Here is a 16,423-nt window from a genome sequence, read left to right on the forward strand (position 1 = left end):
TATCCTTTAATTGATGTGTTATTGTAAAGATGTCTGGACACTGACTAATGGAGACAGCTGCTGGCTAAACAGTTAGACTCTGAGTTGCAGCCCCAATACTTGGTAATTGATGACAGATTGTGGAGATTGAGGTAACACAGTTATTACGATTTGTTATGTAACAAGAAGGGACAATGTTTTATGGAGGGTTAACTGTGGACACAGATGACTTGTGTTACTGCTGTCAGACCAACTTGATCTTTAGTCAAGCCAGTTATGAAATCATTACCTGATTTAGAATGTTGCTTAGGCCTTACACCATGTCTGAACCAGATGCAATGCAACCCGTTTACAGTATCAGTTACTTTTTCTGTCCTTATTTGAGTGCAACAGCCTGGTTCCAGAAATAAAAATCCCATTCATTTTCTGTATAGGTGAATTGGTTTTTAATGATAACTTATAAACCTTTAAATGCAGACCTACCATGAGCTCTATAGTTATTAATTGATGGTACATGTATATGGTTCTACTGCAGCCATCAGTCCGCGTTAATTCTTAAGGGATTTAGTTCTTTAAAAATTGTGTTTGTTAGTAGAGTTCCTGTTAAAGAACTACACTGCTTATGTTGCTGAAGAGAAAAGATTCACCAGTCAAAATAATCGCAGTAAACAAACTACAGCAAAAGAGCCCTGTAGCAACCACCCACTCCCATGATGCCTTGCAGATGATACATTCAAGTCGGTCTCCCTATACTCTCAAATTTCTTAGATATTTGTACATATATGAATATTCTGCAATACAATATAAATATATTGTTTCTATACTTATCAACAGATTTTAATCAATAGGTTTGTATTTTGCCATAGTTTTTTTTGTTGTTTATGTCATTCATGATGCGTCATGGGATTGCATATTTCCCCATGAAAGTCGTTAAGTACACAGACTTGTATCTTTGTCTTTTTGTTCGATTTTCAATTACTTACCTGCTTCAAATAAAAGTTTGTAATGTTGTGATTCATCTCAGATAGGTTTGGTTCATGGCTTAGAACTCTTTAATGAAGGATATTTTGAAATCCCTATGGTAAAAATGAATGAAATATACTTCCTGAATCAAGATGAAAGATGGACAGGCACTGTTGCACTCTAGGAAACTGAAATGCTATGCAAATTGTCAAAATAAAAACACAGCCAATCAGATCATATATGATGTTTAAAAGTAAAGCAAAAAATTTTAAGCAATTCAAAGGTTCTGCAAGACTTAGCCATTGACTTAAACTGCCCTAATACATTCAACCAAATTATCTGTCTCATAAACATCTCGTCCAAGAGATATGTCAGCCAACCTGATGTCAGCAGACCCTAAAACACGGAATAACTAAACACAGGATTGACTGATTGCGATAGTGACTAGCCTTTTATTTGGCTAAAAAAAAGCATGATTTTTTTTTCTTTTTTGCAGAGCCATATGGCTGTCACAGAGACAAATGTGTTTTTTTCTCTCTGACCCATTTCAGTGATATCTGTCTGGTACTGTATATATGTCGGATATATAAAAAAATCACTTGTAGCACCTTTTAAATATGTGAAAATAAAAAATAAAAATGTAAATCTGTACATCGACTTTCTTTGGTTGCAATATTTATAAGTCCGTTCAGTATGTCAGTCCATTCCTCTTTATCCTTTTTACCGTGCTACACTCTCTACTTACCAGAGAAATGCCATTCGGATTCAATCCCAAGGAGAGAATGGATCAATAGAGCTTACATGCCCCTCTCATTTTGCAGCACAGAATCGGAACTGTCCAGCTTTCAAACACAATCCACACTTTCTGTTCCATATCTTCTCAGAGGATTAAATGTTAACTTGGCCTGCCAAACACACTCCCCTCTTCTGCAAATCATACATGAAATTCCTCTCACATGTCTGAGTGTGTGTTCAAATACATGTTTCTATAATTATTATATATGTCTCCTAATCAGAACAGCTATTGAATTCCCATCACGTGTGTATCTGATCAGAACAGAGGTGCGGAGAGGTGCTCAATCATGGTGCAGGAGTGTAGGCTGCTGGTCGTGGTCCATAATGGCTGGGGTTGGATGGAGAAGCCTCATGTGTTGGTTCTGGAGCATGAGGCCTGGGGGGAGCGGAACAGTCATGGCCCGTGGAGCCATCACAGGTGGCAGCTTCAGGCAGACCTCCAGGGACAAACTCAGGTGAGTACTCGGTCCATCTGCCCCTCTAATGTACAATAATTCTGAGAAACATTGTCAGACTTCCATGTACCACACTTACAGATGGAGGACCTTGTATCTCATTTTTTTAAAGATGAATTAACCACAAAATTAAGAAAGCTATGCAGGTTTAGAACCTCATTTCAAGGTGAACTATTGCTTTAATATGAACACTCGGCTGTCAGAGAGTTGGGTCCTCTCGCCTAATGGCCCATCTATCCTGTTCCGAGGACTTCAGATCTCAATCTCACACTGGTTCTTTTTGTCGGTGCTTATCCTGCAGAGATCCTTGTATTCTCACCCTATGTCCCTCCTTTTCATCCTTTTTCAACATCTTTATCTCTTATTCAACACAAATCTTATCAAATATGGATTTAGGGTGATTTACTTACTTCTCTGTGAATGTTAAATATTTTAAAAGCATCTTTTCCAGAAAGTAATTTTAAGAAAAGGTACACTTTCTAAACAAAGTTGTCTCGTGTTTGGGCTCTTTGTTTAAATAAAATAGTGATATTCCATTGCATTCGAAAAGCTAGCAGGACATCAAGTCCCCGAAATATAAAATTCTGCCATAATTTACTGAATTCTGTCATTAAATAATGACAGAATTAACATTTTTGGATGAAGTATGAGTTTTATCTCAGTTATGTACATTTAGCACCTAAGAAACACCTATGGATATAACACTACATTTATATAGAATTCAAATAGGATAAATATCTAATATCTGATTCACTCCATCTGCAGCAAAGAAAAGAGCCTCACTCCCCCACCACCACAGAGTCTGTGCCATGTGAGATCTCGCTGAACAAGTCACAAGTACCGTTCGTGAGCACAGAGAGAGAGAGAGAGGACCCTAATTACCAAATGAGAGAAATTAGGTGTCTGAGAGAGTAGAGCATCACATTCTGCTCTTTATAAGAGGGAGAAATTGGGTGTAATTATGGAGATGTTAGCACAGAAAACCTTTGCTGCACATTCTCAACCCAACACTGTCACGATGGCGCCATTGCATGTGTGTGCGAGTGTGTGTGAAAACCCATCAAAGAATGATGTAAATGATTGGACACCAGCCTGCCAGTGTTCCGAAATTCAACACCTTCTGTCAGCTTGTAGTAACGTTGTTTGAAGTGAACTTTTCACTAATTTTGACAATTCCATAGTGTTGTTCTTTCTTTTCTTATATGTCAAAAGTTAAATTTTATTTGGTCATAAAATTGTGTGAACTTGCTGTGGGGTCATCTAAGGCACTGTTGTACATTTACTATATGTATATAACTTTGTGCAGCTCCTCTGATTTCACTAATACAAAAACTTCCACAGATGTACTTTTCTTTCTCTTGTTGCTGTACTGTGTGTGAGGTTTTTTAAACCTAATTTGTCAAATTAATGTGGAGCTGTGTACTTCCTAAAATTAGAAATTCTTTCTAGAATTCATTTAATAACATTAGGCATATACTGTGTGTGTGTGTGTGTGTGTGTGTGTGTGTGTGTGTGATGTGTGAGCGTGTATTTATCACTTTGTGGGGACCAAATGTCCCCATAAGGATAGTAAAACCCAAATTTTTGACCTTGTGGGGACATTTTGTCGGTCCCCATGAGGAAAACAGCTTATAAATCATACTAAATTATGTTTTTTGAAAATGTAAAAATGCAGAAAGTTTTCTGTGAGGGTTAGGTTTAGGGGTAGGGTTAGGTTTAGGGGATAGAATATAAAGTTTGTACAGTATAAAAACCATTATGTCTATGGAAAGTCCCCATAAAACATGGAAACACAACATGTGTGTGTGTGTGTGTGTGTGTGTGTGTGTGTGTGTGTGTGTGTGGAAATCTATTATAATAAAATTTGAAATTGAAATATTTTAATTTAAAAAATACCCTCCCCTGAATTCTAATTAGAATTCAGAATGAGGGGTTCCATCTTCATATCCTCTTCACTTTAAAGTTCCTTGCCGAGCATTGTTCAATTTGCTGTTTTGATGTATTTCCTGCTGAAACAGGAATTGGGGGCGGACAAGTCGAACGACTCATCCCATTTAAAAAAATAGCCAGTAGGCTTTAGTTTACATCTACTCACAGGCACGCCTCTCCACCACTCATGTCAGAGTCAAACCAATGTATTTTCTATGTGTCAATGGAGAGTATGAGATACTTAAAAAAAAAAAATCCATAACACTTTTTAAAAATCTAGTTATCACAAATGACAGTTAAAGTCAAGTAAATTCATTGGCCATAAGGTGTGGGAACCCTATAGATAAAAAAACCCCCTACTGATTCCTTGGTCCTGAATGTAGAACTACACTGTGGGATTACTTCTGAGCATTCCAAAGTTTTTAAACAGTAAATACTAACAGTGTTAATCAATGTTGCTTGACCAGATGGGTTTTTGGCTCTGTGTGGGTGTGTAGGTCCATTACACAACATTACATGCTGAGCTTAATATATTAAGCTGTTGTCTCTGATATTTGAGCGGTTTCACACTCTATGCTTTCTGTCTCCAGCAGTGAAGGACTGTCTCTTCCTGGCAATGTGGAGCTGAAGATGATGAGGCATGCAGCGGTCAGCACTGTCTTCCAGTTCCAGTATGTTCTCTCATGTCCAATGGCTGGAGACGGGCAGGTGAGTCCGCAAAGTCGTGTTCCAATAATGCACCTCTGAAAATTTCTGTTTTCCTCTTTTCTTCACTCAGTTAAAAATGTATAAAAGGAAGAATGGCACTTTGTTTAATGGCACTTACACCAACTTGCACTTCTTGATATTTCTAGAACCAGCATTGATGACAATGAATAATTAGTTTAACTAGCTGACCTTTGTATTATGTACGGAAAAAAAGAGTATATGAAACATAAGAGGTTATGTAGCATTTAGGCCCCCTTCACACTTGGCAATAACATGTGTTTTCAGTTGTAAGACCACAGTCGGATAGCACTTGACAACATGATGCATTTTCATTGTCCAGATACAACTTTGTAAGTAATAAGTAAGTGGCATTTGCCATTTTGCTCAGATAAGTGTAATCAGATCTCTATATAATCACACTAGAGATGCATTGGAATGCAATGTGTAACGTTTCCCAGCTAAAGAATATTCAGATACTATCTGGATTCCAGGTGTAAATGAAGCCTTGGATATGCACAGTATTATATATACAATGCAGATCATACTATGAAACTATAGATATCATTAACAACCAATGAACAATTAATCTGTGTGATTAATGCATCATACCATTACTATTGCACATTGTTTTAATAATTTGTGTTTGTTCATAAAATAATTTACTTGAATTGTTCCCATGTGTGGATGGACACAAACAGGATGAGTTCTTTTTTCATTAAGGTACAATACCAAACTAGGTGTGATATAAGGAATAGATTTCAAAGAAATAACTTACTCTTGGTAGAGCTGGTAATAATTTCTACTTAATGAAACACTGCTTATTTTCAAAGCATGAGCGTTTAAGTTCACATGTTGTATTTAGAGAGATGAATATGCCTTTGAATATCAACCCGAATGAATGAATGAATGAATGAACGTTACATTTATATAGCACTTTTCTTGACACTCAAAGCACTTTACATAGTGAACAGGGGACTCTCCTCAACCACAACCAGTGTGCCACATCCGCATGGACAATGTTTCATATTCAAGTGTATCATATTTTACATTCATCACACCTGGAATTTTGCTTGCTTTGACACAGTTCCAACAGTTATTCAGGAGGCCCAGAGTATTTCCTTATCTTTTTCCTTTCCTTATATTACCTGCAGAATGCAGGCACACCATCAGCTTCTATTGAAGTGAGTGGGTGGAAGTTGACCTGGATTGACCGATCCACTCTGAAACCTATTATATTGTGTTTTGAGATCCCTGACCTTGGTATCAGTTATTTAGGCCAGGATCTCAGGGATGTGAAGTTGTGAGCTCATATACTGTATGTGATTTAATATTCCTTGACCTCTTTTAAAAACTAGCACTAATGAGCCATGAGACCCATACATAAAAGACATCATAAACTATCTATCATAATTTTTTTTCATGTTATTTATTATTTCTGATATATTATGATATCCGTTGTTGTGTGATGGGATCAGACAGTCTGTTGTGATTGCTTTGTTTGTGTTGCTCCTCTGACTATGTCACCCTCATGCCATTCCAGATGTGAATGACATTATTTCTTCTGCTGAACACGAATTAAGATTTTTAGAAAAATATATCTCAGATCTGTTGGTCCATGCAATGCAAGGGAATGGTGGCCATAACTTTGAAGGTCCAAAAAGCACATAAAGGCAGCATAAAAATAATCCATATGGCTACAGTGGTTAAATCAATATCTTCAAAAGATATATAATAGGTGTGGGTGAGGAACAGATCAATATTTAAATCATAAGTATATAAATAAAAAATCTCCACTTTCACTTTCCCATTCTTCTTTTTTTTTTGGTGATTCATATTATTTGTGCAAAAAAGGACTTAAATATTGATCTGTATCTCACCGACACTTATCATGTCAATTCTGAAGACATGGATTTAACCACTTGATTGGTATGGATTATTTTTCTGCCCATTCACTTGCATTGTATGGACCTACAAAGCTGATAAATTATTGTGAAAGGCTTCGTTTCAGTTCAATTAAACCTAACCTGAAAATTGATTAGTGGATAGAAATGTTGCCCAACAAGGATAGTGATCCATATCCTTTGATCAAACATGTACTCTTTGGCAAAATCACAGTCACCGAAATGTGATATGGGAATGTGCATTTTCCATATATTGAGCTTAAACATAGACTATGTTGTGTGTTTGTATTGCAAAACTTGCAGACTGTTTCTGCATTGTTCAAAACATCCACTCTGCTATTAAATAATATAGTTCTGTACAGTGTAGACCTCCAGTCAAGTGGATAATGGTTATGTAACTCACTCCGTAACAATACAGGACTATTGTAACTCAGAGTCCCCAGGGAAGGAAGAAGACATTGCCTTTTCTGTTTAGAGCTCTTTCTAATTGAGAAAGGATCTGAGAGATAACTCTTTCTGTCACACTCTTACTCTATCTCTCTGTTCTCTCTCCCTGTCATCTCTCTCGCTCTCCCTCTAACTCTCTCTCAAGTATTCTCATGTCTCCCATTGCCTGTCCCTGAGGAAATTAAACAGCCATCCTTGACCAGACAGCCTCAGTAAATAAACATATTGGGAAAAAGATTGAGGTGGGGGAGATGGAAAAAAGAATATTAGGTTCCAGGCAGTAAGCACAGACACAAACCAATCAGACATTTATTTTTCTGCCTAGACCCCCTCCCCTCTCTTCTCTTTGCTTAGGTTCTTGTTTCAATTTTAACACCCTCAGGATTAACCCTGTCTAGTGAAATGACACAAATGCCCCTCTTTGGTCTTGCAGTCCTATCTAGAGCAGTATGAACATACACACTCTCTCAGTCTGAAACTGAATATGTCTCTAGGGCATATTGTTTTTCTCTGCCAGGCAACGCAGAATGTTTTAAAAACACTTATGCCTCTTGTTAAGTCACGAGAGAGATTCCACCAATTACATGCGTGGGCGAGATTGTCATTGTGCTATGTGAGATGGATCCTCTTAGTGACCGACATTGTAATTTTCCACCTGCGAGGGTTAAATAGATGCCAAATAAAGCCTGTCAGAAAACAAGCTGGCATTCCATAGGCCTGCTAAATGCTAGCTTATCACTTGCACACATACAGTACACAGAGGCTCAAACTCTCTGGAGAGCAAATATGAAAACATTGCTCACTCATCTATTAAAAACTGCCTTAATTGGAACCGAGAATCTCTTCATTGTTTTAGTACAACCTTGAAAAAATTGCGGAAGATAATTATAAGTCAGCTGCTGCTTTTTCCTTAAATTCACTTCTTCTGCTCTTTCATTCACTCTTTCTGTCTTTCTTTGCTTGAGTTGTAGTTGTGCAAGACTGACAAATGATCCCCTGCACAGATAGCTCCTAATGTTGATCTGACAACACCAATTTTCCATTGCAATAGCTCGAACAAGATTCATGGTTTAGAAGGCTGCTTTTAACGTTTATGAATCGGCCTCTTTCAGTTTAGGCACAGAAATTTAATAAAGTGATGTGCCAGTTGCCGTTCCATAGGCATGCTAAATGCTAACTTATCACTTGCAATAGAGCACAAAAGTCTCATGAAAAGTAAAAATCTCATGAATTTTATTAATAGGTGAAATTATTATTATAAATAGCTTATAAACCTTTAAAGTATGTCTGTCAAACAATTCAAATGTTTAATTTAATTACTTACTGTACATGATTTACCAATTAATTCATTAAATTAAATGCACACCTCAATATTTGCCCAATGAGGTCTTCTCACGCCTCAAGGTTTGACGAGTTGTGCATACTGATAATGTGCATATTCTGCTCATTACAATTGCCGTTCTAAACTAAAGTAGAGCATTGCAGATCCGTTAAGAGCTATGGTTTGTCTTTTTTATTTTTTTACATTACACATGTTAGCCAGCACGTGGTGGCAGAAGATCATTTTTGTGTGTAATATGAGCCAATTAGGTGATGTGAAGTGAATCCGTGTCAGCCGTTTACATACAACAGCTCTTTGTGATCGCTTACTGCTTACTACACTACACTACTAAAATAGCTTTAAATGGCTTTAAACAAACAACTTTAGCATTACAGCTCATCACAGCTGAGAGACACTAGAGACTGATTAATTACACAATGGGTGCTGTTTAAAATGGTGGAGGACATTGCGGTTTCAATAGTGATCGATTCTTTTGCACCGGCTACATAGGGAGAAATACCCCAGGTTGGATGCAATTTTTCCAGTGAGAAAACTGACCTTCAGAAAGCTGACAGCATCTCTGCTTGGGTGTGCAAACAGGTGATCGCACACTCTCTGTGTCTTTCTTTCTCTCTCTCTCAATCAAACACACACACACACACACACACACACACACACACACACACACACACACACACACACACACACACACACACACACACACACACACACACATCCTTGTTTATCCAATAACTTGTTTGAAACAGCACAAACCTGATACTATTTCTGAAGTGGCATTTTTTAATTACTAACGAAGGCTTGGACGCCTCACAGATTCTGATCCGTCGTGTAAGAATGTAGTTCCATGCACAAATGTGATTTTTATGACCGTACTAAATTTTTCCTAATTTTTCAAAATTGTACTTGTTAATTGAACTGTTGTATATAATCAATATCACACTCGCAATCGTGCTATATGGCCCAAAATCAGCACTGCTGTGATTTCCTACGGCACTCGGCAGCAGTGCTGATGTAGGGTCATATCGCACACTTGCTCATGTGATATTGCTTAAATATATTTAGATACATTGTGTATATACAATTCTGATAATTAAAATACATTGCATTATTGTCATAGATGAGTATTGCATTGATTATGTAGTACAAAAGTTTTAAAGGGAATATATTGTTTATATTCATATAATTGAATACGTTTCTTCGGTGGTAGCTAACAGTTGTCCACACACACGTTGATTTATTACAGAATTTTAATTAATTCATATTTAACGTTGTTATGTAGTTGCATATCATGTTTACATTGTATATACAAGTTATTTCTGAGTATTATTTTTTATCATCTACTCATCTGGAACATTTCAAATTTGACTTTATGTAATTTTTTTCCCTTCAAATTGCTATGGGAAATCAAACTAAATGTAATTAACTCTAGTTTTAACATTCTGACTGTACATGAAGATAGCACTTTACTGAGGTGGGACTGTGATGTGAATGTTTGTTTCTGCTCTTTAACAGATATTGATTCATTTATTGCATAGCCATTTGAAAAGTTATGTGTCTTCCATAGCACTTTAAAATAGGGATGTGCGGAACGACTAATTTCAGTGACGTTTAAACGAAAATCTAAAAAGCAAGAAATTATCAGAAAACATTCAAAAAACATTGTGTTTATGTGGCCCATTTAAAATTCTATTCCAACAACAGTCACTAAATTCCACTGAAAATTAAATTATCTGTGACATGCTTGCCTTGGATTATGATCATTTTACATTAAATACAGAACATGACACAATCATTGAGTCAGTGTTAGAGAATACAGGCATATTTATTGAAAACAATTGAATGAATGGTGCAGGACCAATAGAGCAACACTAATAGTCTGTTCTTAATGGAATTCACCAAATAAAATGTACTTAATGTATTTAAACAATCAGGACATTTAACAGGTAAGCCAAATCTAAGAGAGAGAAAAAATGCGCTGAAAAGTTGCACCTATTTCACGACATGCATTAGCCTATGATCTAATATGACAGCTTTTTGGTTAAGAACATTAATCAATAACAGTTATGATGTAAAAAAAAAGTACAAAAATAGGTCAGTGAGAAATGTATAATAAACATAATGTATTGTTCTAAACACGATGTGCACACAAAATAAAATAGTTTAAGCAGTCGGCACATAATTTCAAATATCCTTCTTGATCAGAAGTGTAAAAAAAGCTCACACATAGCCTAAAATACACATTTTCTAGGCTATTTAATCAAAAGCATAAATTTTGATGAGCAAAATTTATTTGTCTGCATTATTCTGTGAAAAACTGGATCTGACTCACTTGACGTGATTATCCTACACTTGAAAAAGCCAGTTTGCCTGGAAAATAACTTGAAAGCATGCACAGATTTGGAGAAGACTCAAATGTGAAAAAAATCCACACCGACTTGCAAGCCAACATTTCTGAAATCCGCTTCCTGCACCACCTTGAACCATGAATTCTATAGCTACTTTGCTCATCTTGCAAGAGGAAACCTTTCCGCATGTGCCGCGAGTGCGAGAAAGAAACACGCGCAGCTTGAGGTGAAATTAAAACTTGTATCCATCAGCTCCAGATATCCTCTTTTTTAAATAATATTTTTCATTATCAGTTATATTTAAAACGTGTAATATTAACATGCCAGTGATTTAAGCGCAGCCTTTGTAATAATATAAAAACCCTATGCCTATACAGCTACAGTTGTGCTTACTGCCCCCTGCCGACTGACACTCATAAATACATTAATGTGAACACTAGCCTAGTTCAAGCTTGATTTGTTTCCGATGGTAGGAACATTTCTCATTTGGCCCAAGGTCATGATTAATTACGTAAATATTTTTAAGGTGTTATTTTTCATATAATTAATCACACTGAATGAATGCATTAAATCGACAGCTCTACTTTAAAGACATACAGTACCTACCATGAGCTGTGATTTGTTAAATAATGGCATATGATTCTGTTGAATAATTAGTCAAGTTTAATAGTGGAATTCTTGGTGAACTACCCATGATCCAGCAGACAAAGATCCGCCAATCAGAGGTTTGTGGCAAACAAATCATAGCAAATGGGTTCTGGAGCTACCATCCACTCCTATGACATACTGCAAATGAAGCAATCAAGTAGGTCTCCCTAACTACCTATATATTTGCGTGTATCTGAATATTGTGCAACATAATTAAAATATATTGTTTCTGCTCTAATAATAAACTACTTTAAATCAATAATTAAATTTTTTCAAGCCTGTTTAAAATTAAGAATTACGGAATTACGTGGATGTTTTTAAGTGATGCAAATACATATTTTAATTAAATTATTGAATGATTGTATCATAACAGTCAGTTTGAAACTGATATGAATAGAGCTTACCATTAATACCATAGAACTATTGACATTTTAATTGCTATTAAAACATACTCACGAGACAAGACAAGAGGGGATCGCAAAACTATTATAATGACATGGTCTTTGGAAACTTAATGGCCAATTTAAAAGTATAACAAATTACAGTGAAATTCACAATGTTGCTTAAATTTATATCGCCAGGAAAATAAATGTGAATATTCATGATATCTCCCTATCTTACTTGCTGACAGAAAATGTGAAAACATGTAATTTTTTTAAGCCCAGGCTTAATTGGAACGGAGAAGCTCTTCGTGATTTCAGAACAACTTTCAAATCGTAGATGAACATTTTCACAATTATAGGCAAGTGCGAAGCAAGTTTTTTTTGGGAAACTGTGATTTTCACAAGCTGTCTGAGCTCCTGGTTTGGAGAGACAGGCAGAAGTGTTGGACAAGTATCACCTCACAGGAACTGCAGTCTCAAACTGGGCTGAGCCTCAGATAAAAAAGGAAAATTGAGTGTGTGTGTAAATTTCTAATGACGTATGAGATGGTTAGTGTGAGTGAGAGAGGGAAGACAGACAGGAGGAGAGAGCGAGATAGACAGAGAGGGATGGAGTAATTGTTTTTTTGGTGTATTTATAGAACATGTTGAAGGAAGGTGTCTAGAAAGTAATCATAGTGACTAATAAAGGTGGGGCGAGACACGACCTCATGAAGATAGAACGGCCTGACTTGAACTAGAGTTACAGACAGAGATATATATTTTTCTTTACATTTTAGCAACTAATTGGTTGAGAACACTGGTGTTTCTCTCCACTGAAACACCAGTCCACTCGTAAAATTCCGAAACCTCCTGTAGATTGTCGTGGAATACTTGATTCTGATTGGTCAATCATTGGATTCTTCGGTCAAATATTTTTATATAATGACAGCTAAACTGTATGATCGGTCGCTATCCCAGGCAACCAATTTCCTGCATAACTGTGTCATATCAATATGCATTCTCATTCTTTTCTTGTAATAACAGAATTTCTACTCAGTATTTAACTTACTTTTATTTATTTGTTTAGGTTTTTTTTAAGTAGCCATGTATTATGTGGGATAAGGTATAGCAAGCTTCCAGGGCTGATTTTGAGATGATGACCATCTGACTGTATATTTTCCCTTACATAGCACTGTTAATATTAAGAGTTAACAGTGCCATTCATTTTATTTATGACAATTTATGCTAATTCTGATTTAAATGTGTTATACATATTATCTGTACATGTTATACATAAATATGAATGTAATATGTATATGTTTATAAATTATAATCAATATTTATAATCAATATATATATATATATATATATATATATATATATATATATATATATATATATATATATATATATATTAATTACATATATTATTTATTTATTTCTTAAAGAAGTTTTGAGTTCTGTAGATCTTGAAAATATTTTCTTTTTAATTTACTTAAAATTTTGAAACTTAAAATTACATTTGTGAATGATAATACATAAAAACATGACAACATTAAAATACATTTTATGATGCATTTGATGTGCTCTCTCTCTCTCTCTCTCTCTCTCTCTCTCTCCTATCTCTGCATTCTATAGGTGTGCTGCTTTTCTTCATGGATACATTTTGATTCCCCATTAATGGATCATGATGGCCTTAATGCTGATTAAATTTTCCTTCTGAAGTCATGAAACGCTACAGGTCATATAGGTGCCTTTTCACCTGTAGATGGAGCTGTGTAGCTCATAAACAGGGTTGTTTGAGAAGGAGAGAGCTGGGTTTCACCCAAACTGTGTACTATAGAGTAGACCTCTATTCAATGCACCTCACTTCTCTCTGATTACTCTAAATATGGTCTGATAGCTTTGCTAAATGAAGGGATGTAAAGCTGGTGACTAATTAGCAAAGCGACAGCAAACAGACTGGAATGCTACACTTTTCAAAGGACGTTCTCAAGAATGCCAAAACTCAGTCTGACAGGCCCAGACTTCAAGTTATTGGAGAGAGAAAGAAAGAGTGACAGAGAATAAAAGAGTTGAAGGAACAGGATCAGAGTAAAAAGACAGTGTGAATGACTTCTTGACAAGCAGAAAGAGAAAGTTGGAATGTATATTATAGTGCAATATAAACTTGCACAGCCTTGTGAAACTCCCTTGCTAGAGACAGACACTGAGGCTGTGTCACTGATACTAGCTTATTACATACTGAATACTGCACAGTATACATTGTATAGGCTACTACCAACTATTTGAAAAACAAAAAACAAAAAACAAAAAAATGGTCATTGAAACAGTAGTCACTATTCCATGAAACTCATTTCAAATATTAGTATGCTACATTGTTGACCTCACTATGATTATCACATGACCTCATCACATTGCATGTTTAATTCAATGAGTGCCATCAAGTTATTATCTTGAAAAAAAAAAAGGTTATTAATAGGGCTGTTGATTTAATGTGTTAATTTAGTGAAAAAAATAAATAAACAAATGAATGCAATTAATCATACCCCAAGACCGTATGTAAATTCAGTAATAAAAATACAGATTTTCCTACCATCGGAGCAATTAAAGCTTGAAGTACGTTACTTTGTGTTTTTTTCTGAGCCTCGTCAACAAGTGGTGGTCCATGCAGCCCATAAATTCTCACAAGCAGCGCAGAATGATAGCCGGTCACACAGAACGCGTTCTTGACAAAATGTAGGGTCTCAACAGTGGAAAATTCTCAGGGCCTGTCTCAGGTCTGCTTTTTGCCTATGTATTTTTAATTGCTTTCCACTCTAAATTGCTACAAACAAATAGAGAAAAACGAAAAAGTTTATCCAGTCAGAATTTATTCCTTGATGCTTACAAGCAAAGTGTGACAATTGTTTCACAAATCACATGCCCGAAGCAGTGCGTGAGTCTGAGCTCCACCCCGTCAGGCCTTCAGAATTCCTTCAGAATCCCTCAACAGTGCAAATGAATGAGCAACTAAAGCCAGATTGTCACATTCATCAGCCAATAAGATTGATTTATTTGATTTTGGTGGGTGTTATATTTAGGATATGTCCCGGTTGAGGCCTTCTAGCTGGCCTTGAGTGACGCAATCACACTTTAAGTGGTGTACGTAATTCAAGAACAAAAAGCATAAGATCAAGCTGTCTGATGAGTCTGCTGTCATCTCTTCCACTATCACTGTAAATCCTTATGGATTTACAAACACGAGATGTTCTGCATGACCATGTGATTGCTTAATTTATTAAATTAGGCTGCTGGAGCATTCAGTGTTGGATCAAGTTTTGAAAAGTAGTGCTGCGTTCCATTCAATTCGGAAAGTCGGATTTTACAACTTCCTATTTGGAAAAGTGCAATGGAATGCATCTTGAAGTCAGAATTACAACTTGTAGGCTTGTGCAGTAATTCTCAAAGGGGCATGATGTCACACAAACATGTCGACACTCAGGGAGATATACAGAGTAAGTGATAAACATTAAGTAATATCAATAAATGAGTTTATTTCCACATTACATGATTTTAAAGCTTGTTTAACAAATGCCTGCAGAAACAGGTGTATAAAACTTTGTAATCTTTTTTGATAATCGTACACCTGAAGCACAAATGCTAGCGCTGCAGCATTGTTTTTCAGTTGGGTTGCTAGGAGACATCTCTAATGAGTGTCAAGCTCCTGCTAAGCTAACGGGAGCATTGCCGTTTCGAACATTGGGGAATGGAATGCATTTATGGTCGGAGATATTAAGTAGGAATATCCCACATCCAACTTGAATGGAATGCAGCATAACCATGTACCCTGAAGAAATGACATTTATTACAAGAAACATTTAAATCACAAGTATTATTAGATAGATTATTCCAGGTATTATGATTTTTGAATGTCTGTTCTGGAGACGTTCATTTCACAAACAGTCATTCTGCAGTTAAAATTAGGCTTGCTTGAGCATTAAGTGTCATTTCAAGTTCTGGCTTTCGTGCGTGGACGTGTTTTTAAAATGTCAATTGGTATTATTTGTTAGCTGCGACATAATTTATGATGCCCAAAGGCATAGGGAGTCTTATTAATTGTGAAACTGTGCTTTCTTAATGCCATGAATCACACTGAAGGCCAATACTTTAAATGCACAGTCCGCCACTGTGTCTCAATACATGATTTAGAAGTACTCAATTCTAAATTTCAGCAACTTATGGCTTATGACTCTGAAAACCAGACACCCAGAAAGCATTCTGAATATGCAAGAATGCAAGAACATATCTTGTGAGAACAGGAAAGATTGACCAACTCATTGCAAAATGGATTGTTTTCGACTGTAGGCTTATGTTCAATGATATGGGAATAAAACAATCAATATATTGACTTAAGTCACATTTTGTGTTGTCTTCCACAATAATGCAATATATTTCAATCTGAATTATTATATTTATTATAAGCCTATATATTATATTTATAATTATTTGAATTATTATGTATTAGTGATATTGAATTATCTTTCATTGGAGGCCTTTCTAATTA

The 16,423-nt window shown here is 35.9% G+C and overlaps 1 protein-coding gene across 2 annotated transcripts in view; it reads left to right on the forward strand.

Annotated features, from left to right (window-relative positions):
• LOC127621407 (uncharacterized) overlaps positions 1–16,423 on the forward strand; it is a 75,290-nt gene that overhangs the window by 44,351 nt on the left and 14,516 nt on the right. Inside the window, exons 4-6 of one of the 2 annotated variants that reach the window (XM_052094978.1) lie at positions 1,998–2,192; positions 4,715–4,829; positions 13,516–13,632. In XM_052094978.1, the coding sequence (XP_051950938.1) occupies positions 1,998–2,192; positions 4,715–4,829; positions 13,516–13,587 (382 nt within the window). In that variant the 3' untranslated portion in view covers positions 13,588–13,632. Of the gene's footprint in view, positions 1–1,997; positions 2,193–4,714; positions 4,830–13,515; positions 13,633–16,423 lie in introns of those variants that run through there. The other variant, XM_052094979.1, reaches the window with a different exon arrangement.

Source organism: Xyrauchen texanus, chromosome 27 (assembly GCF_025860055.1).
Source record: "Xyrauchen texanus isolate HMW12.3.18 chromosome 27, RBS_HiC_50CHRs, whole genome shotgun sequence".
Taxonomy (NCBI): domain Eukaryota; kingdom Metazoa; phylum Chordata; class Actinopteri; order Cypriniformes; family Catostomidae; genus Xyrauchen; species Xyrauchen texanus.